We start from the raw sequence: 15,764 nt of genomic DNA on the forward strand, positions 1-15,764 counted from the left end.
CCCCCCCCCCCCCCCCCCCCCCCCCCCCCCCCCCCCCCCCCCCCCCCCCCCCGTGACAAAGCCGAGCAGCTCTCCTGCAGTGATGGTACTATCTGTCCATTTTGTCCATCAAAGACAACACAACTGGTGCAAGCCCAGCACTTCTCAACATGCTGAGAACACCGTCCTTTTAGCATGGTGGTGGCAGCATCATGATGTGGGGATGGTTTTTATTGTCAGAGACTGGCAAACTGGTCAGAGCTAAAAGAAAGATGAATGGAGCGAAACTGTAAAGAAATTCTTACCACCTCCCAGCAGAACAGACACTGACCACTGCTGAAGCAGACCTCCACTGGTTCAAGGAGAAACTAGAAATGACCTGGAATGACCCAGTCAACGCACAAACTTTAGTCCAAATTCTAATGTGGAACCCATCTAGCTTAAAGTAACTGGGTCAGTTGGTGTTGAAAAGTGGTAACCCCACTTTATGAGAACATTTTTCCACTGAAACTGTTGCATAAATTGAAAAAAAACTTATCCACTTACTCTTTTCAATCTTATATTTGTAGATTTATTCATTTCCTCATTTACTTGAATTATTTTAAAGCAATTTCATTTTTGAAACTTGTGATGAATGAAAAATGAAACAAAATTCCAGGTTATGAAGCAGCAAAAGAGAAAGAAGGGGTGAATACTTTTATAACCCACTGCATATTATCTATAAACTTTGAGTACTAAATGAACATGTTTTTAAATATCCCTGTTTTTTTCCAGATTTCCGATGCCACTGGTCAAATGTCTGTAACTTTCCAGTCTAACGGCCCCTTCAAACAAGGCATGCTCTCTCAAAATGAATGCTACATCTTGGACGATGGAGCAAACAACAACATATTTGTCTGGAAAGGTGATAAATGTTATTTATCAATTTATCAATTTGAGACGAACCGACTGATTCTTGGTTTTTACCAACACTTGTTAACTCTGGTCTCTGCACCACATCTCATCCTGCAGGAAGAGATGCAAATGCAGATGAGCGTAAAGCTGCAATGACAGCTGCACGCAAGTTTATTCAAGACAAAAATTACTCCCCAAAAACAAAGGTAATGCAGATGACAAAGTCATCTCCAATCGCACGTTTTTAATGAAAAACCATCATAACTGTGTTTGTGCCGAGCGCAGGTGCAGGTAATTCCTTCAGGAAGTGAGACCACATTGTTCAAGCAGTTCTTTTTCAAATGGCTGGAGGGAGAGACCACAGGAAAGACTTACACTGTGGGTGGCATCGCTAAAGTTGATCAGATTCCCTTCGACCCCTCCAAACTGCACAGCAACAACGCCATGGCTGCCCAGCACGGCATGGTGGATGACGGCTCCGGGAACGTCAAGGTACTCTTCCTGTTTTTACCCACGATCGCACTATCTTCAGATACAAAAGCACGCATGTGACAGTGTCCAGTATTCATAGATCTGGCGCGTGGAAGGAAAAGATAAAGCGCTCGTGGACCCCTCCAGTTATGGACATTTCTATGGTGGTGACTGTTACCTGGTGCTTTACTCCTACCAAGATGGAGGCAGACAGAAGTACCTCATCTACACCTGGTAGGTGTAGCTTCCTCTATGTGACCTGAGGCAGCTATAACATCAGCAAAGTTAACAAAATGTTGATGGACTCTTATAAACAACAACAACACCTTTTTGCCATTAAAAACCTGCTCTGTACAAATAATATTAACCAATAAAAATACATTTTAACTCTCACACCAACAATATGACAAAGTGTGTCAAATTGTTGGGTCCATCCATCACACAAACAAGAAAGGAATACTTCAAAACAGTTCCTACAGATGAATGAAAATGAAAACATATATATATGTATATCTAACAACTTAGCCAAAAAACCATTAACAGAAATAATGCCGGTGCATTATGGGTTGCATATCAACGCATCCTTGGCTGCAATGCTGCATTGAACAGAATTTACTTTATGTAGCAGTTTCACATTAATGCCCATAAGTTGCTGATGTCTTCTTGCAAAGTTTTTTTTTTTACATTTCTTAATGCAAATCTTTTCAACTACGAGGTATCTGAGGTTTTTCTTCAGTCAAGCAGAACTCGTAGCTGGGATTTGTGCTGGCCATTTGATAACCATCCTTACCTACCTTTCCTTTGGACATGCACAAACCTGCAGAGGATGAATATTCTGTAGGAAAGTCCACCTCAACTTTTGCACAAATAAACCAACTGCAGACGTGTTTATTTCAAACCCCTTTATTCGATTTGATTATTTTATAGTTGCAGAGTATTGTCCCAAAAACCTGATTATTGATAAAATCCTGTGTGACTACGTGACGTGACGTGACGTGAATCTTTGATCTTTACTGTGCCCCATAGCATCAAGTCTTGTATTTTAGACATATGATTTCATGACTCATTTTGCCTGAAGTTTTCATAAATCTTAAAGACGTTAACAATGTGACTTTGCTGCAGGCAAGGCCAGAAGTGTACTCAAGATGAACTGACTGCTTCAGCTTTTCTCACCGTCAAACTGGACGATTCTATGGGCGGAGTGGCCACACAGGTGAGATGCTGCACATCTCACATCTTTATGGGGAGGGGGCATTAAAAGACACAATTGCTTTAATTCGTATACGCTCGTCGAAAGGCGGCCGTATTACCATAGTCTCTTTTGTTGTCTTGTCTGTTTGAACCCGTGGGTCCCAGTTAAAGCTAAATATACATAAAAAAGCAGAAAAACTTGAATACATTTTATGCTTCTTCAGGTTCGGGTCACTCAGGGCCAGGAACCCCCCCATCTTGTGAGCTTGTTTAAAAACAAACCCTTTGTCGTCCACCTGGGTGGGACGTCCCGTAAAGGTGGTAACAGCACGCCAGGCAGCACACGGCTCTTCCACATCCGCCAGAGCTCCACCAAAGCTACTCGAGCTGTTGAGGTCAGCGTTGTCGGCTCCTCGTTTGTCCATGAATACAATTCTCTTTGAACAGTGGATCTCATTCCTTCCTCACGCCGTTTCTCACTGACCCAGGTGGAAGTCAAAGCCTCCTCCCTGAACACCAACGATGTGTTTGTGCTGAAGACACCCACCTCCCTGTTCGTGTGGAAGGGGAAAGGTGCAAGTTCAGATGAGATCGCTGCAGCTGAGAGCGTTGCCAAGTTTCTGGGAGGGTCTGTCACCAAGGTGGAGGAGACCAAAGAGCCAGGTAAAACCCAAAATAAACTTCTGGTCACTTCAGGGATGGTGTACTTTGTGTGTGTGTGTGTGTGTGTAAAACAGCACATTTTTGGTTGTTTTCAGATGGTTTCTGGTCAGCACTGGGTGGGAAGGGCAGCTACCAGACCTCCAAGACCCTGCAGAATGTGATCAGACCCCCTCGACTGTTCGGCTGTTCCAACAAGACGGGCAGGCTCATTGTGAGTATTCAACTTACCATTGTTGTTTTAATAAAAATGTGTGAAGCTTTGCTTTTGTTTTGTTGTGACAATTCATAATTTCATGTAACGAGGCCAAATAACGACCACTGCAACCCGAAAAAGAAGAAGTGTGTAAAAATAATGGATGGAGGCCAAATAAAGAGATTATCTCATGTATCTCCATGTGTAGGCAGAAGAGGTGCCTGGTGACTTCACTCAGCTCGATCTGGCAACTGATGACGTCATGATTCTGGACAGCTGGGATCAGGTCTGACACCACAGTGACACACTTCAGTATCGGACCATTTAGACCTTGTTTTGTCCCATTGCGGTGCGAAGCAGGGAAACTGGGAATACCTTTAGTCCATTTGTCTGTCCATGTTGTGTGCATTATAACATAAAAAATAAGCGAAGCAGCGACTTCCATTTCAGCGTGTGGCTGCATTTGAGCGTAAGAAACGCCACAATTGAAATTTGGGTTGCTACGTCAAAATCCAAGATGGCCCCCTTCATATATATATATATATATATATATATATATATATATATATATATATAAACTGACCACCCCTTTCATTTCAGGAAACTATGCTTTCTAGTTTTATTTGGCTTAAAATTAGTTTTATTAAATTATTGTGCGACCAAAGATTAATCTATGTTGGTCAGGGTCACCATTGCACCCCCCCATCCTCGGCTCCTCCATTGCACCTGGTAGATTAATGTCTCCCTCCACTCTCCAGGATCCAGGAAATCAAAACCTCCCTCTGTTCTTCTCCACAGTGTAAATCCTCCACTTGAATATTTTGCACCAAAAACATTTAGGTTTACTTCACTCTGTTCAGTTCCAGTCCAGAAAAGCATTCATCTCCAAAACTACAAACATCCACTATTCAAATCCTTCAACAACGGGGAACATAAAGGTACTGCTTGTTTAACGTATAAACTCTAAACCTTTTTTTTTTTTTTTTCCGTCCTCAGATCTTTGTTTGGATTGGAAATGAAGCCAACGACGCTGAGAAAGCAGGAGCTCCAAAGATCGGTACAGAAAGAATAAGAAAACCTTTAGAGAAAAAAAAAATACTTCCAGAAATGGTTTGAGCCTAAAATGTATTTTGATTTTGTGATTTTTCCAGCCCAAGTCTACGTGGACTGTGACCCTGCTGGTCGCCGCGGGGTCCCCATCGCCACCATCAAGCAGGGCCAGGAGCCACCGTCCTTCACCGGCTGGTTTCATGCTTGGGACAGCCACATGTGGGACAAAGCTCATCAGTAATGCAGAGAGCATCAAAATCTATTAGCAGGAAAAAAAAAAAGTATTGCTTCTGCTAAACATTCATCTTGCTGGACCAAACGCTTAATCTTAATCAGATGAGCTTAAGATTTTTACTTTTGTGTTTCAGTGTAGACCAGATTTTAAACAAAATCTTGAAGTTTTATGCTCAAAGTGTCACAAAAATAATTCCTTAAGATGAAACTCTCACTTCATTTTCTTTTAAGTTGCAGTTTTAACCCATTCATTTAATAAAATAAACTGTTTTCAAGCCACTAAGAGAAAGCTCAATAGAATCCTCCAAGTTGTCTCAGAAGAACTTTGAATTATGTCATAAAAAAGGGACTGCCATATAAAAATGGATCATTATTGTTTAAATGTTACAAATCTCTCCTGTATTCTGGTCTTAATTTTAAAGAGAAATATCGACGCTGATTTAAAATAAAAAAATCTAAAGTTTGGCACCACATGCTTCAGCTGTCTTGTCGTTTTTACTTCCCATCATCATTCCAGTTGAACAATGAGCTTGTTGGAAGGGTTTAACCCTCAGCAGCGGCAGAGCGTCCTGCTAATCTTCACGTCATGTGAACAAGGTTTCTGCTGAGTTGCAGCTCTGACGATTAACGGTGGGGTTTTAGGAGGGCCTCGCGTCTTTAGTTCTTCATTGGGTTGTGCTGGACCTGCAGGACCAACGGGACAAAATGGACCAGAAGACGGTCCTCATCACGGGCTGCTCCTCTGGGATCGGCCTCGCTCTGGCGACCAAGATCGCGAACGATGAGAAGAAGAGGTTTATGGGTGATGTGACAGCTGCTTTTCTAAAACACCTTAGATTTTGACCTCTCTTTAGCCGTTCATTTTTACCATTAAAACATGAATAATTCGTTTAAAAGTAGCAAAACAACAACTAAAAGTGGCAAAACAATAATTAAAGGTAGCATTAGAACACAACGTTTCTAAGTTTTGGAACAACAGAAGAAATCTCGTTGTAATTCTATGCTAAATTTGATTGAAATTAAAGGTAAACATGCGGCCATGAAAACGAAAAGTCACAGCAGGACACGTTTCCTGACTGAGCTGAACGTTTTGAAATATGGAAAGTTTCAAAAACCACAAAATATTCAGAAAGTGAAGTGCATAATGTTTGTCATGGCTTCTCTGTGAGTGCACCGTTCTGATGTTGCTGTTGCTGCTTTAGTCTATGCCACCATGAGGAACCTGAGTAAGTCTGAGCTGCTCATCGAAGCAGCCGGTCGGACTCTGGGCAGAACCTTGGAGATCAAGCAGCTGGACGTTTGTTGTGAGGAGTCCATTAAAGCCTGTGTGGACAGTCTACCTGAGCGCCGTGTGGACATCCTCAGTAAGCCTCCATCATTGTCAACAAATGAGTCCAAAGAAACAGAACTTTTTATAATTCAAATTTGGTTTCGTAGCAAAGTGATATGTTTGATCAAAACTCCTGCTCCTCTTGTTTTTCCTGTCACAGTCAGCAATGCTGGGATGGGCATGATTGGACCCATTGAGTGCCAGTCCATTGATGAGATGAAGACGGTGATGGACACCAACTTCTTTGGACTTGTACGATTGCTGAAGGAAATCCTGCCTGACATGAAAAAGAGGAAAAAAGGCCACATTGTGGTCATCAGCAGCGTCATGGGCATCCAGGGTGAGCGTCAGGAGCACTGTTCTGTTTTTTCATTCATTCATTCAACCTTTATTTAGACAGGTTAATCCCATTGAGCCTCGAGGACTCATTTACAAGAGAGAACTGATTTCAACAAAAAATGACGACAACAATGGACAACAGCTACAACAATAGACAGTTATAAAAAGGCATACATATTCTTTTTTACAAATAAAATGGCTAAAAGAGTAACAAAACAGCTAGATTATAAGGCAAATGTAGAAAACTAAAAACAGGAACATGTCTGCATTGGTCCTTGCTATGAGTCCAACAGATTCTTAAAGCAACTTAGAGAGGTCAAGGTCGAGAGCGTCAGGTCTTTTTGTAAGATATTCCAGGAAACAGGAGTGGAGTAGAAGAAGACTCTTTTGCCAAGTTCAGTCCTCACTGAGGGAACACTGCAGGTAATAATGTCCTGAGAGCGCACGCTGTAGCTGCACTCACGCAGAGACATGTAGGAGGAGATGTATGAAGGCAGCAGACCAAGAAGTGATTTAAAGATGAAAATGTACCAGTGAGAGAGTCTGCGTGAAGTTAATGATGTCCAGTTAACCAGTGAATACAGAGTGCAGTGGTGGGTATGATGATCACAGCCAGTTATGAATCTTAGTGCACAGTGATAGACAACATCCAACATCTGCAGGGTGATTGTAGGAGTTACTTTGCCTTTACTGTTATACTACATTTAGCTGCAGGTCTGTTTATTTTAGCTTTAGCTGTGCTTTCAACTTTAAGCTACAACTTTGGATGTTTTAGCATCAGTGTCCATTTTCTACATTTGGTTACAGTTTTGTTAGTTTAGTATTAGTATATTGCTTCAAAGAACAGTTTCCTCAAAAGATTGGTCTGTCTAAAGATTAATTTATTGTGGCTGAGGCCACCATTAGCCCCCCCCCCCCCCCCCGGGGGGGGGATTGGAGTACCGCTTATCTTTAAGAGCTGTCTCACTAATCCTATTTGGCTAATTTTAGCCACTGTTTTTCTCATTTTAACCTCTGTTCAGACCAGTTTATTTTATTTTTGACACAGTGTCTTGATCTTTCCCCGTTGTAGGGATTTTATTCAACGACGTGTACGCAGCCTCCAAGTTTGCGGTGGAAGGATTTTGTGAAAGCTTAGCAGTGCAGGCCTTGAGGTTTAAGCTGAGGTAATTTACTGACTCTGTGCTCAGCAGAAGACAGTGACGCCTCCCATGCTCGCACATTTTATTATTGCTGCCAAAGGCAGTTGTGTTAGCAAGCTATCTCATGAACCACTGAATGGGTTTGAATTCTTCTGCTCTTCTCGCCTCAGCATCAGCCTGATTGAGCCGGGTCCAGTGATAACAGAGTTTGAGGGTAAAGTGTATGGGGAGGCCCTGAAGACGGATCTCAGCAAAGCTGACGAAGTGACAGCTGACATGTTCTCAAACATGTACCTGAAGACCTTCAAACAAATCTTTGAAAGCCTTGGGCAGACTGCGGAGGATGTGGCAGAGGTATACAACCACAGGATGTGCTTCGTCTCATCATTTCTCACTTGATTACTAATCAAACTTTTTGTATCTGCCTGCCGTGTTTTTTTCTTCCCAGCATACATATAAGATCATCACCATGGAGAATCCCCCTTTTCGCCATCAGACAAACACTCTTTACACCCCTATGACCACGCTTAAATACGCTGACCCCAGTGGTGACCTTCCGATTGAGACATTTTACAAAATGGTGTTTGAATATGATAAGGTCTTCAGTGCCAGCCTGAACTTCCTCAAGCTGCTGCGCTGGAGAAGTCGGAAGAGTTTCTCCCTGGAAAAGGACAAGAACAACTGATTTTGTTTTCATGCTCATTAGTGACAGGTGCTAGATTGCATGTGTAGATTAAAGGAAACTATTAGACTTTTGTGATTAAATGTACAAAAAATGACAAATAAAATTACAATATCCTGCATAAACCACATACTTTATTCTGTTGTTCTGTTACACATCTTGACATTTTCAACAGGATACAGTGATAATCTTTAACTGATTAAATCTTCCAGCTCTGGATTATAAATTTTCAAGACAGTAACATGGTGTAAAGAAACAAATAAACACATTAAATTAGAAAAATTATATATTTTTTTAATTTCCAGGTACCCAAGCAAAGGCCTAGCATAGTGAAGGAATATTAAATGTCTGCAGCCTCAAAAAATAACTTTATGCACAATTTCACACCATATTAAAATCTTGTGAGATATGTTTGAAGTATGTGCTGAGGATGACTATCAGCTACTACCACACTAAACTTCAGCTAACTCACTAACTAACTGTGAATATGGCTCATTATTGACATGTTTGTGTTGGTGGAGGTCAGTCAGCCATAATCAGTGAATTGGCCATCACTGATTACTTTCTAAAAGTGTCATCAAAATCTGAGACACGGTCATTAACAATATCCCCTTTTCGTTTTCTGTGGCGCGTTTTATGTTTTACTGTGGAAATTGACAAGAATATGTCCAACACAGGGCAGCACGGTGGCGCAACTGGTAGAGCTGCTGCCTCTCAGCAAGCAGGTCCCTGGTTCAAACCCCGGTCCAGGGGCCTTTCTGGGTGGAGTTTGCATGTTCTCTCCGTGCATGCGTGGGTTTTCTCCGGGTACTCCGGTTTCCTCCCACAGTCCAAAAACATGCATGTTAGACTGATTGGTAACTCTAAATTGTCCCTAGGTGTGAGTGAGAGAGTGAATGTTTGTTTGTCTCGTTTGTCTCTATGTGTCCCTGTGATGGACTTGCGACCCGTCCAGGGTGTACCCCGCCCCTCGCACAGTGATTGCTGGACATGGGCACCAGCGACCCCCGTGACCCAAAATGGAATAAGCGGGCAAAGAAAATGGATGGATGGATGGATGTCCAACACAATAAATCGGAACGTGTTGTACTCCACGTCGACCCTAGATGGCGATATTTTCTCGCAAAGTTTCTTCAGCGCCGACAAACACCTCGTTTCCGGTTTTTGCATGACATCACATCCGGTCTAATTTAAGCTAATGTTGCCCAGATTACACATATTTCTAAATTGATTTTCGTAAGCTGTTAGTTTCTTTGATTTAGTCGTTTTTTGTGGAACTGTAAAGTGGTTTTATTCGTAGTTTAGTACCGTTTTTACCCAAGCCGTCGTCTGTAAAAAGCTGCCTACGCAGATGCTCTTCATTGTTAGCCTAGCGTTAGCCTCCACTTCTCTCTGCGAGGCGATTCGGACCACAGCTGCCGACTGACTAGCCTGGTTACCAGTTAGTAAGGCAGGTCTTCTGTTTGTGTGGTGGCGTTTGTGGGACTTTTTATTTTATTTTTTCATATGAGGAGTGAACAGAGACGAGCCGCTGATTGCTTAGCACGCATCGATTAGCCAACCGGCTAGTTTCGAGGAAACGTCTTCACTGGTTGTGTTGACGTTCACTCGACCTGCTTTAACTCCAGAGAGCCCATTTCACCTCATTGCCCAGAGGCAGAGCCGTTTGTTTAGTTTTAGTGTTTGGCATTTTGCCACAATGGCTTCCTCCTCTGGAAACGACGACGACCTCACCATCCCCAGAGCGGCCATCAACAAGATGATTAAAGAAACTCTCCCGAACGTCCGAGTGGCCAACGATGCCAGGGAGCTGGTGGTCAACTGCTGCACCGAGTTCATCCACCTCATTTCCTCCGAGGCCAACGAAATATGCAACAAATCCGACAAGAAGACCATCTCCCCCGAGCATGTCATCAACGGTGCGTCCCGACCCTCCAGGTTTCACACCCCTCTCTGAAAGTCATTAATTGGCACTTTCGTCTTTCTGTTTCAGCCCTTGAAAGCCTCGGCTTTGCGTCGTACATCACGGAGGTGAAGGACGTCCTGCAGGAGTGTAAAAGTGTGGCCCTGAAGAGGAGGAAGGCCAGCTCCCGGCTGGAGAACCTGGGCATCCCAGAAGAGGAGCTCCTCAGACAGCAGCAGGAACTCTTTGCAAAGGTGGGATCTCTGAAGATAGCTTTAAGGGATGAAATGTATGTCGTGCTGTATTTCAACTCAATGTATGTGACAGCTACTGCCACAACTATTTTAGCTCCACGTCTGTAACACAAAAGAGCTGTTTGTGTTTTCTAAGAACAGTTGGCTTTAGCGGCCATCTCAGATTTGGTTGACTCCAAAACTCATGACAGATGTTTCATGAGATGTTTTGGTAACGGACAAACAAAAACAATATCATCCGCCTTTTGGTGGCAGGTGATAACGCTGCATACACACCTTGTCATGTTGTGAATGAACATGCTCAGTTTAGTAACGGGGTGGTTGTGAAACAGTGAGACTGAATTAAGTTCAGTTTCATTTTGAGCTGTGCTGCCGGAAAGGAGAAAACAGTGTAACAACCACAGACAGGAAATGAGAGCAGTTCTAGCCTGTGTGCCTGTGATCACAGCGTGTAATGATATGCAGAACAAACGTGCTGAGAACCATACGGGTCAGGACATTTAGCTTATCCACTTCCAGAGCCTGTTGAATGGTTCCTCATGTAATCGTCACGCAGCCGCTCCGCTTGTTTTGTGCATCCTCCCCTCGCGTATCCCTGTTTTTATTATTTTTAAGTTTAATGATTGCGTTTTCCCTCGTTTGCCTTCCTGCATAAAGTCAAAACAATGCAATGAAAAGCTCAAAGGCGTTCTTCTCGGTGAAAAAGATCATGTCGTGTGTTTGGCGCGTACATATTTGTAGTTTCAGAATGAGCCTGCAGGGCTTGAAGCTAAACGTGATTACCAGAGCAAGTTTGATGGGTCCCCTGTGATCCAAGTGAGCACATGAAATGTAGCGTGCTAAAGTACAGACTAGACGTTTATTAATATGGGTGGTCATGCTTATGTCTCTGAGCAACAGGAGCAGCAAGCTTTTATTCTCTTAATTGTAGACTTGTGGCTGAAGGAGCAGTGGTCGGCTCGCAGCATGAAGGTCCTAGGATTTTAACTTCAAAGTAATTTGAAACACAACCATGAAGGTAGTTACTGCAATGCCAGGAAGAGCGGTCTGGGGAAAAAAAATCATAAAATAAGAAACACAATTTATTCTAGAAACGGCTAAAGTGACTGAAAGAAGCTGCTTGGGATCCAGAAGTCTGACAGTTTTGATGCATATTGTTAAGTAAAGAATACAGATGGGTTTTTAAACATTTCAGGTTAGAGTTGAAACGTGAGTCTCGTGTGTTTGAATGTCAGGCTCTGGTCTTCATACGTCCTCCCCTGTCCTGCCGTCTCACTCGTCCTGCCTCGTTTCATTCTCATCTAGCAGCAGATTCATGTTTCTTGTTTCCACCTAAATATCTTCTACGAGCTTCTACTGATTCCACCATATTTGTTTATCTACACTCGCTACAGCCAGGTTAGCTGACTACAGTATTTACACAGTGTGTGTACATGTTTCAGAAAATTTATATCAATGAAAAGTACTAAAGTAAAATCTTTCCAACTGCATCTGTTTGGAAAAAAAATGTTGATTTTCATTGAATGACTTTAAACATTCAACTTTTTACAGTCAACTATTAAACTTTAATGTTTACAAATCATTACATACAAACGGACAGTGGTGTATTTTAATAGCATCTGGTCGAAGTAATCCCTGCAGTAATCCCTGCAGGTCAGGCTCTGTTAAAATAATCTGCTGCTGGAATAGAAATCCATGTCAGGATTTACAGGCAGAGCGGTCCTTGAAGAAATGCATACCACCCGCTGCCTCTTATGTCTGAGTTTCAAGTCATTTTCTAATGAGAAGTGACAGAGCTGCTGCTGTTTCAGTCCAAACCTGTAAGTGATGCTAGGTGCCATCTCATGCGGTTTGAAAGGTGTTTCTGCTCAGAATGACTCTCTGCTACTACCACACCAAATCAGTATTTGTAAGTTTGTCCCTTTATCTTCAGCGACAATCATTAATGGAAGGGTTGTGGTCATTATCTTACGCCCAGTAATCTCTGTGATGTTTGAGTAAAAGGAACCTGATCTTCAGGCTCTAACCATCAGAACGTCCATCACCGTCCTCTCTGGAGCCTCATATGTCTCTTGCTCTCTGCAGGCCCGGCAGCAGCAGGCGGAGCTCGCCCAGCAGGAGTGGCTGCAGATGCAGCAGGCCGCCCAGCAGGCTCAGATGGCCGCGGCGTCCGCCAGCGCAGCCCAGCAGGCCGGTTCTTCTCAGGACGAAGACGAGGAGGACGACATGTGAGCTCAGGAAACCGTTCGGCTCGTCTAAAATTTAGTTCTGGGACTGTGGCGGTGCACGCGCATTCCTGTGCTGCCGTCAACAGAGCCTCAAGATGTCTCCGAGCACTGAGGATGCACATTTCGGAAAGAACGGCGAAAGAGAAATTGGGCTGAAAACGAAGGGGATAAAAAGGCTGCTGGGTGTTCGATTGTTCTCATGTCCCTCTTTCATTTGTTATTCCTGGCAAACGCCGTCTTTGATGTTTTATTTGTAGATTCCTGGATGTGTGGGGAACCGGCTGAAGGTAGGCGCTGCCTGGGATGAGTTGGGGGTTTAAAACAAACATGGCTGTCCTGTAGTCCTCCGTCACATTCGGTGGTTTGAGTGCACCGCTGATCTCTCCTTGTTTGGTGTTTGACGTCAGTTTTACTCTAAGGTTTCCGTTTCCTGGTATATTTGTTAAACAATCGATCGTTTAAGGGTGAATTTGTTCAGTTGTGTAGAAAACGGACACTTTGTTCAATTTGAGCTCATCTGGTTGCTTTGTGTCATTTTCTTCCTAGAACCACCTCAGTATTGGCAGCGAGCTACGCCTTTGAACCAAAGACAGATGACAGACTAACGGCAGTTTGTTTTTAAAGGCGTAGGTGCAACTGGACTGACTCCAGATCAGTGTAAACGATAAGGAACCTTTCATATCCAGGCTGAAGTTATTTCCTTTATTTCCCTCGGGTGCAGTATCCAAACCTGTTCGTTGTGACTCGGGTCGATCCTCAGTGTAAAAAACACAGGAAGCCAAGTTTCAATTGCCTATTCTGTATTCTTTAAGCAATAAAGGAATCACTTTTCTAGTTTGCTGTTCTGTTTTACCTGAAGTAACGTTCACCTGTTCAGGCTCAGGACGTTTGGGCCAAAGTCAACCGCTTTCTCCTAAAGCACTTTTACCATTAAAAGAGCCATTTCTTCCCATTTGCTCACTAAATAAAATATGTAGGGAGCTGCTGAACTTGATGCTACTGAAATTATCAAGTGGTGTCCCGTGGACCACTTCATGTTCATAGGAGGGAGCTTTTTTGGCCTGTAGGGGGCGACATTATCAAACAATGTCTAATGATGGCTAATTATTGATATTTTTCATTAAAAAAGGCCAACTAAAGAAAAAACTCACAGGTTTGAGCAACTTAATAAAAATTAAAGCATGTAAGTTTTTGTTTTAATTGTAAAAAAAACACAAAAAACTATCCTACTTGAAGTACAGTAATTAAGCATAAAGTTAAAGTGAATATAAAAATGAGGCCAGATTGTAATTGATCATTAAAATAAATAGAAATACTTAATTTACTTTGACTTTTCTTTTTTAATCAAACAGACTCACCATGTTTCTTTTCAGCAACTTCTCTTAAATATATTGCTACAAAATTCAGGTGGATTTGAGAAAAAGATCACAGTGAGACTGGAAATCAGCTTAAAGAAGTACAAACTACTGTACATGCTTTACTTCTTTAAACTTACATTTTATTAGTGCAAGTATCATTCACGTATTTGCCAAAAAAAAGAGCAGAAATCTGCTATAACAACCATTTGTTGCTGTTGGCACAACAACCAATGAAATTCAGTTTTACGTTGGCTTAGGTCAAAGCTTGAAAGAGTCTGCAGAGGGACCATGTGGCTCCGGAGCTCTGTTCTTCACCTGCTTCATCTATGAAGTTAAAACACCTGTGCTGCCGTCTGTGATGTCACCCGCAGTGGCTCAGGTACTAATCAGAATCAGCTTTGTTGTCATCGCACCGAAACAAAATCACATTTCAGTGCAGCCTGTCTGAGTAAAACAGACATGGGGCGACAGAGGTGTCTGAGGCCGCGGCCCCGTGGGAGGCACAGCCTCTTTCATTTAGATGGGAAAAGAGAAACATGGGGGAAGGGGAGGTATTAAAAAAATCATATCACACATGGTCCTAGACAGAGTGTGAAAGTTGGGAAAAAAAAAGTCTCAGCACAGAAACGGCAACATACTGATGATGACATCATACATATATGAGGAAGGCAGTGAGTTTGTCCATGGACACTGCCAGATAGTCCACATAGTCCTGATAAGAGATGGTGCAGTGTGTATCAGCCGGCTCAGCTCTGACACAGGTCCACAGATGTAGCTCGGGAAGAGAGTGGGTGTGGGGGAGCAGAGCTTCTTGTTCACATAACATCCAGGAGAGTTTGAGATATTTGGCCAGTTCACGGCCGACACGGAGCCAGAATCAGATGATAACTGTTGTTTGGGTCAGGCCGACTCTGATTTCTGTCTGCATTATAGTTCTACTGGTACGTCTCAATGGCGACTCCAAACAGCCACATTTTGTGGGCAACGCCGCCGGGCAGAGCTTGTAGCTTCTCCAAGGTCAATTCCTTCCCACCAGAGAGTTTCAGGAGCTGCAAGTGGCCTGCGATTCTCAGAAATCGCGTCCAGCTTACGGCTCAGCTCGCACAGCGTCTGAGTCAGTGCTCACCACACAACACATTCCATCACACAAGCCGGGCAGACTCACATTGGTCAGAACACATGCTGTGTTTACGTGTTGACGGCGTTCATTTCCCACAGACAGACGCCTGCATTTTGTGAATCCAATCAGCGTTTTAATATGTCCTCTTACAAATACTGAGCGCGTGCACGACTGACTAAAAGTGAAGAAAGCAGTGCAGAACTGCTGTTTAACTAAAAGTAACACAGTTTTACCCTCGTGACAAGCAGTGGCCATGTTGGATTCTGAACTGGGGCTAGTCTGAGAAGCTCCTACTTTCCAACTGGGAATTCCAGGTGGTTTCCCAATCGAAACTCGTAAACTCTCACTTACCAGTAGAACTGGGACACACCATCAGTCAGGGGCAGTATTCCTAATTCTATTTGCTTTTCAGTTAAATGTAAATATTCGCCCTTTTCTTTTACTGTTTAGGGATTACATGACCTCTCTGACCTGGGAAGGCCGCCTCAGGAGGACCTGGAGAGTCTCTCTGAGGGCCCTCCTTGACCGGATGCACCTGCATACCCAGACAAGCAGCAGAAGACTGATACATGAATGTTTTTGGTTGTTTTAAAGTCAAGAGAATCTCAGTTTGACCCCAAACAATGAACAACTTCTTAAACTGCACTTTCAATACGTGTCTGTGTCTGTGTACCATCTCATGTTAAACAACTGGGAGTCTTAATAATTTGGATGGGTGTCCTGCAGAGCAGCT

At 43.1% G+C, this 15,764-nt stretch overlaps 3 protein-coding genes across 3 annotated transcripts in view; all 3 read left to right on the plus strand.

The window, feature by feature from the left end:
• LOC119430678 (adseverin) overlaps window positions 1-5,142 on the plus strand; it is a 10,917-nt gene extending 5,775 nt beyond the window's left edge. The window contains exons 7-17 of the mRNA XM_037698136.1: window positions 754-883; window positions 991-1,079; window positions 1,159-1,365; window positions 1,445-1,578; window positions 2,467-2,557; window positions 2,760-2,930; window positions 3,024-3,198; window positions 3,294-3,409; window positions 3,600-3,677; window positions 4,388-4,448; window positions 4,543-5,142. Coding sequence (XP_037554064.1) covers window positions 754-883; window positions 991-1,079; window positions 1,159-1,365; window positions 1,445-1,578; window positions 2,467-2,557; window positions 2,760-2,930; window positions 3,024-3,198; window positions 3,294-3,409; window positions 3,600-3,677; window positions 4,388-4,448; window positions 4,543-4,682 — 1,392 coding nt within the window. The 3' untranslated portion in view covers window positions 4,683-5,142. The remainder of the gene's footprint in view (window positions 1-753; window positions 884-990; window positions 1,080-1,158; window positions 1,366-1,444; window positions 1,579-2,466; window positions 2,558-2,759; window positions 2,931-3,023; window positions 3,199-3,293; window positions 3,410-3,599; window positions 3,678-4,387; window positions 4,449-4,542) is intronic.
• Window positions 5,143-5,370: 228 nt separating this feature from the next.
• zgc:109982 (uncharacterized protein LOC553564 homolog) lies at window positions 5,371-8,283 on the plus strand. The gene is made up of 6 exons (XM_037698137.1): window positions 5,371-5,477; window positions 5,878-6,039; window positions 6,166-6,345; window positions 7,417-7,510; window positions 7,657-7,840; window positions 7,935-8,283. The coding sequence occupies exons 1-6, from the start codon at window positions 5,381-5,383 to the stop codon at window positions 8,169-8,171; spliced, it is 954 nt and encodes a 317-aa protein (XP_037554065.1). The 5' UTR covers window positions 5,371-5,380; the 3' UTR covers window positions 8,172-8,283.
• A 1,050-nt stretch (window positions 8,284-9,333) lies between these two features.
• Window positions 9,334-13,365, plus strand: dr1 (down-regulator of transcription 1). Its single transcript, XM_037674709.1, has 3 exons — window positions 9,334-10,087; window positions 10,162-10,325; window positions 12,411-13,365. The coding sequence occupies exons 1-3, from the start codon at window positions 9,868-9,870 to the stop codon at window positions 12,555-12,557; spliced, it is 531 nt and encodes a 176-aa protein (XP_037530637.1). The 5' UTR covers window positions 9,334-9,867; the 3' UTR covers window positions 12,558-13,365.
• The last annotated feature ends 2,399 nt before the right edge of the window (window positions 13,366-15,764 follow it).

The sequence above is a fragment of the Nematolebias whitei genome, chromosome 3, assembly GCF_014905685.2.
Source record: "Nematolebias whitei isolate Nwh7 chromosome 3, NemWhi1, whole genome shotgun sequence".
Lineage (NCBI taxonomy): Eukaryota > Metazoa > Chordata > Actinopteri > Cyprinodontiformes > Rivulidae > Nematolebias > Nematolebias whitei.

Bases quoted from the DNA above. Each gene is read 5' to 3' on its own strand.
- zgc:109982 (XM_037698137.1), top strand. From the start codon at position 5,381: ATGGACCAGAAGACGGTCCTCATCACGGGCTGCTCCTCTGGGATCGGC. The intron at 6,040-6,165 runs GTAAGCCTCCAT...TTCCTGTCACAG, and splicing joins GCGCCGTGTGGACATCCTCA to TCAGCAATGCTGGGATGGGC. The intron at 7,841-7,934 runs GTATACAACCAC...TTTTCTTCCCAG, and splicing joins CTGCGGAGGATGTGGCAGAG to CATACATATAAGATCATCAC.
- dr1 (XM_037674709.1), top strand. From the start codon at position 9,868: ATGGCTTCCTCCTCTGGAAACGACGACGACCTCACCATCCCCAGAGCG. The intron at 10,088-10,161 runs GTGCGTCCCGAC...TTTCTGTTTCAG, and splicing joins CCCCGAGCATGTCATCAACG to CCCTTGAAAGCCTCGGCTTT. The intron at 10,326-12,410 runs GTGGGATCTCTG...TGCTCTCTGCAG, and splicing joins AGCAGGAACTCTTTGCAAAG to GCCCGGCAGCAGCAGGCGGA.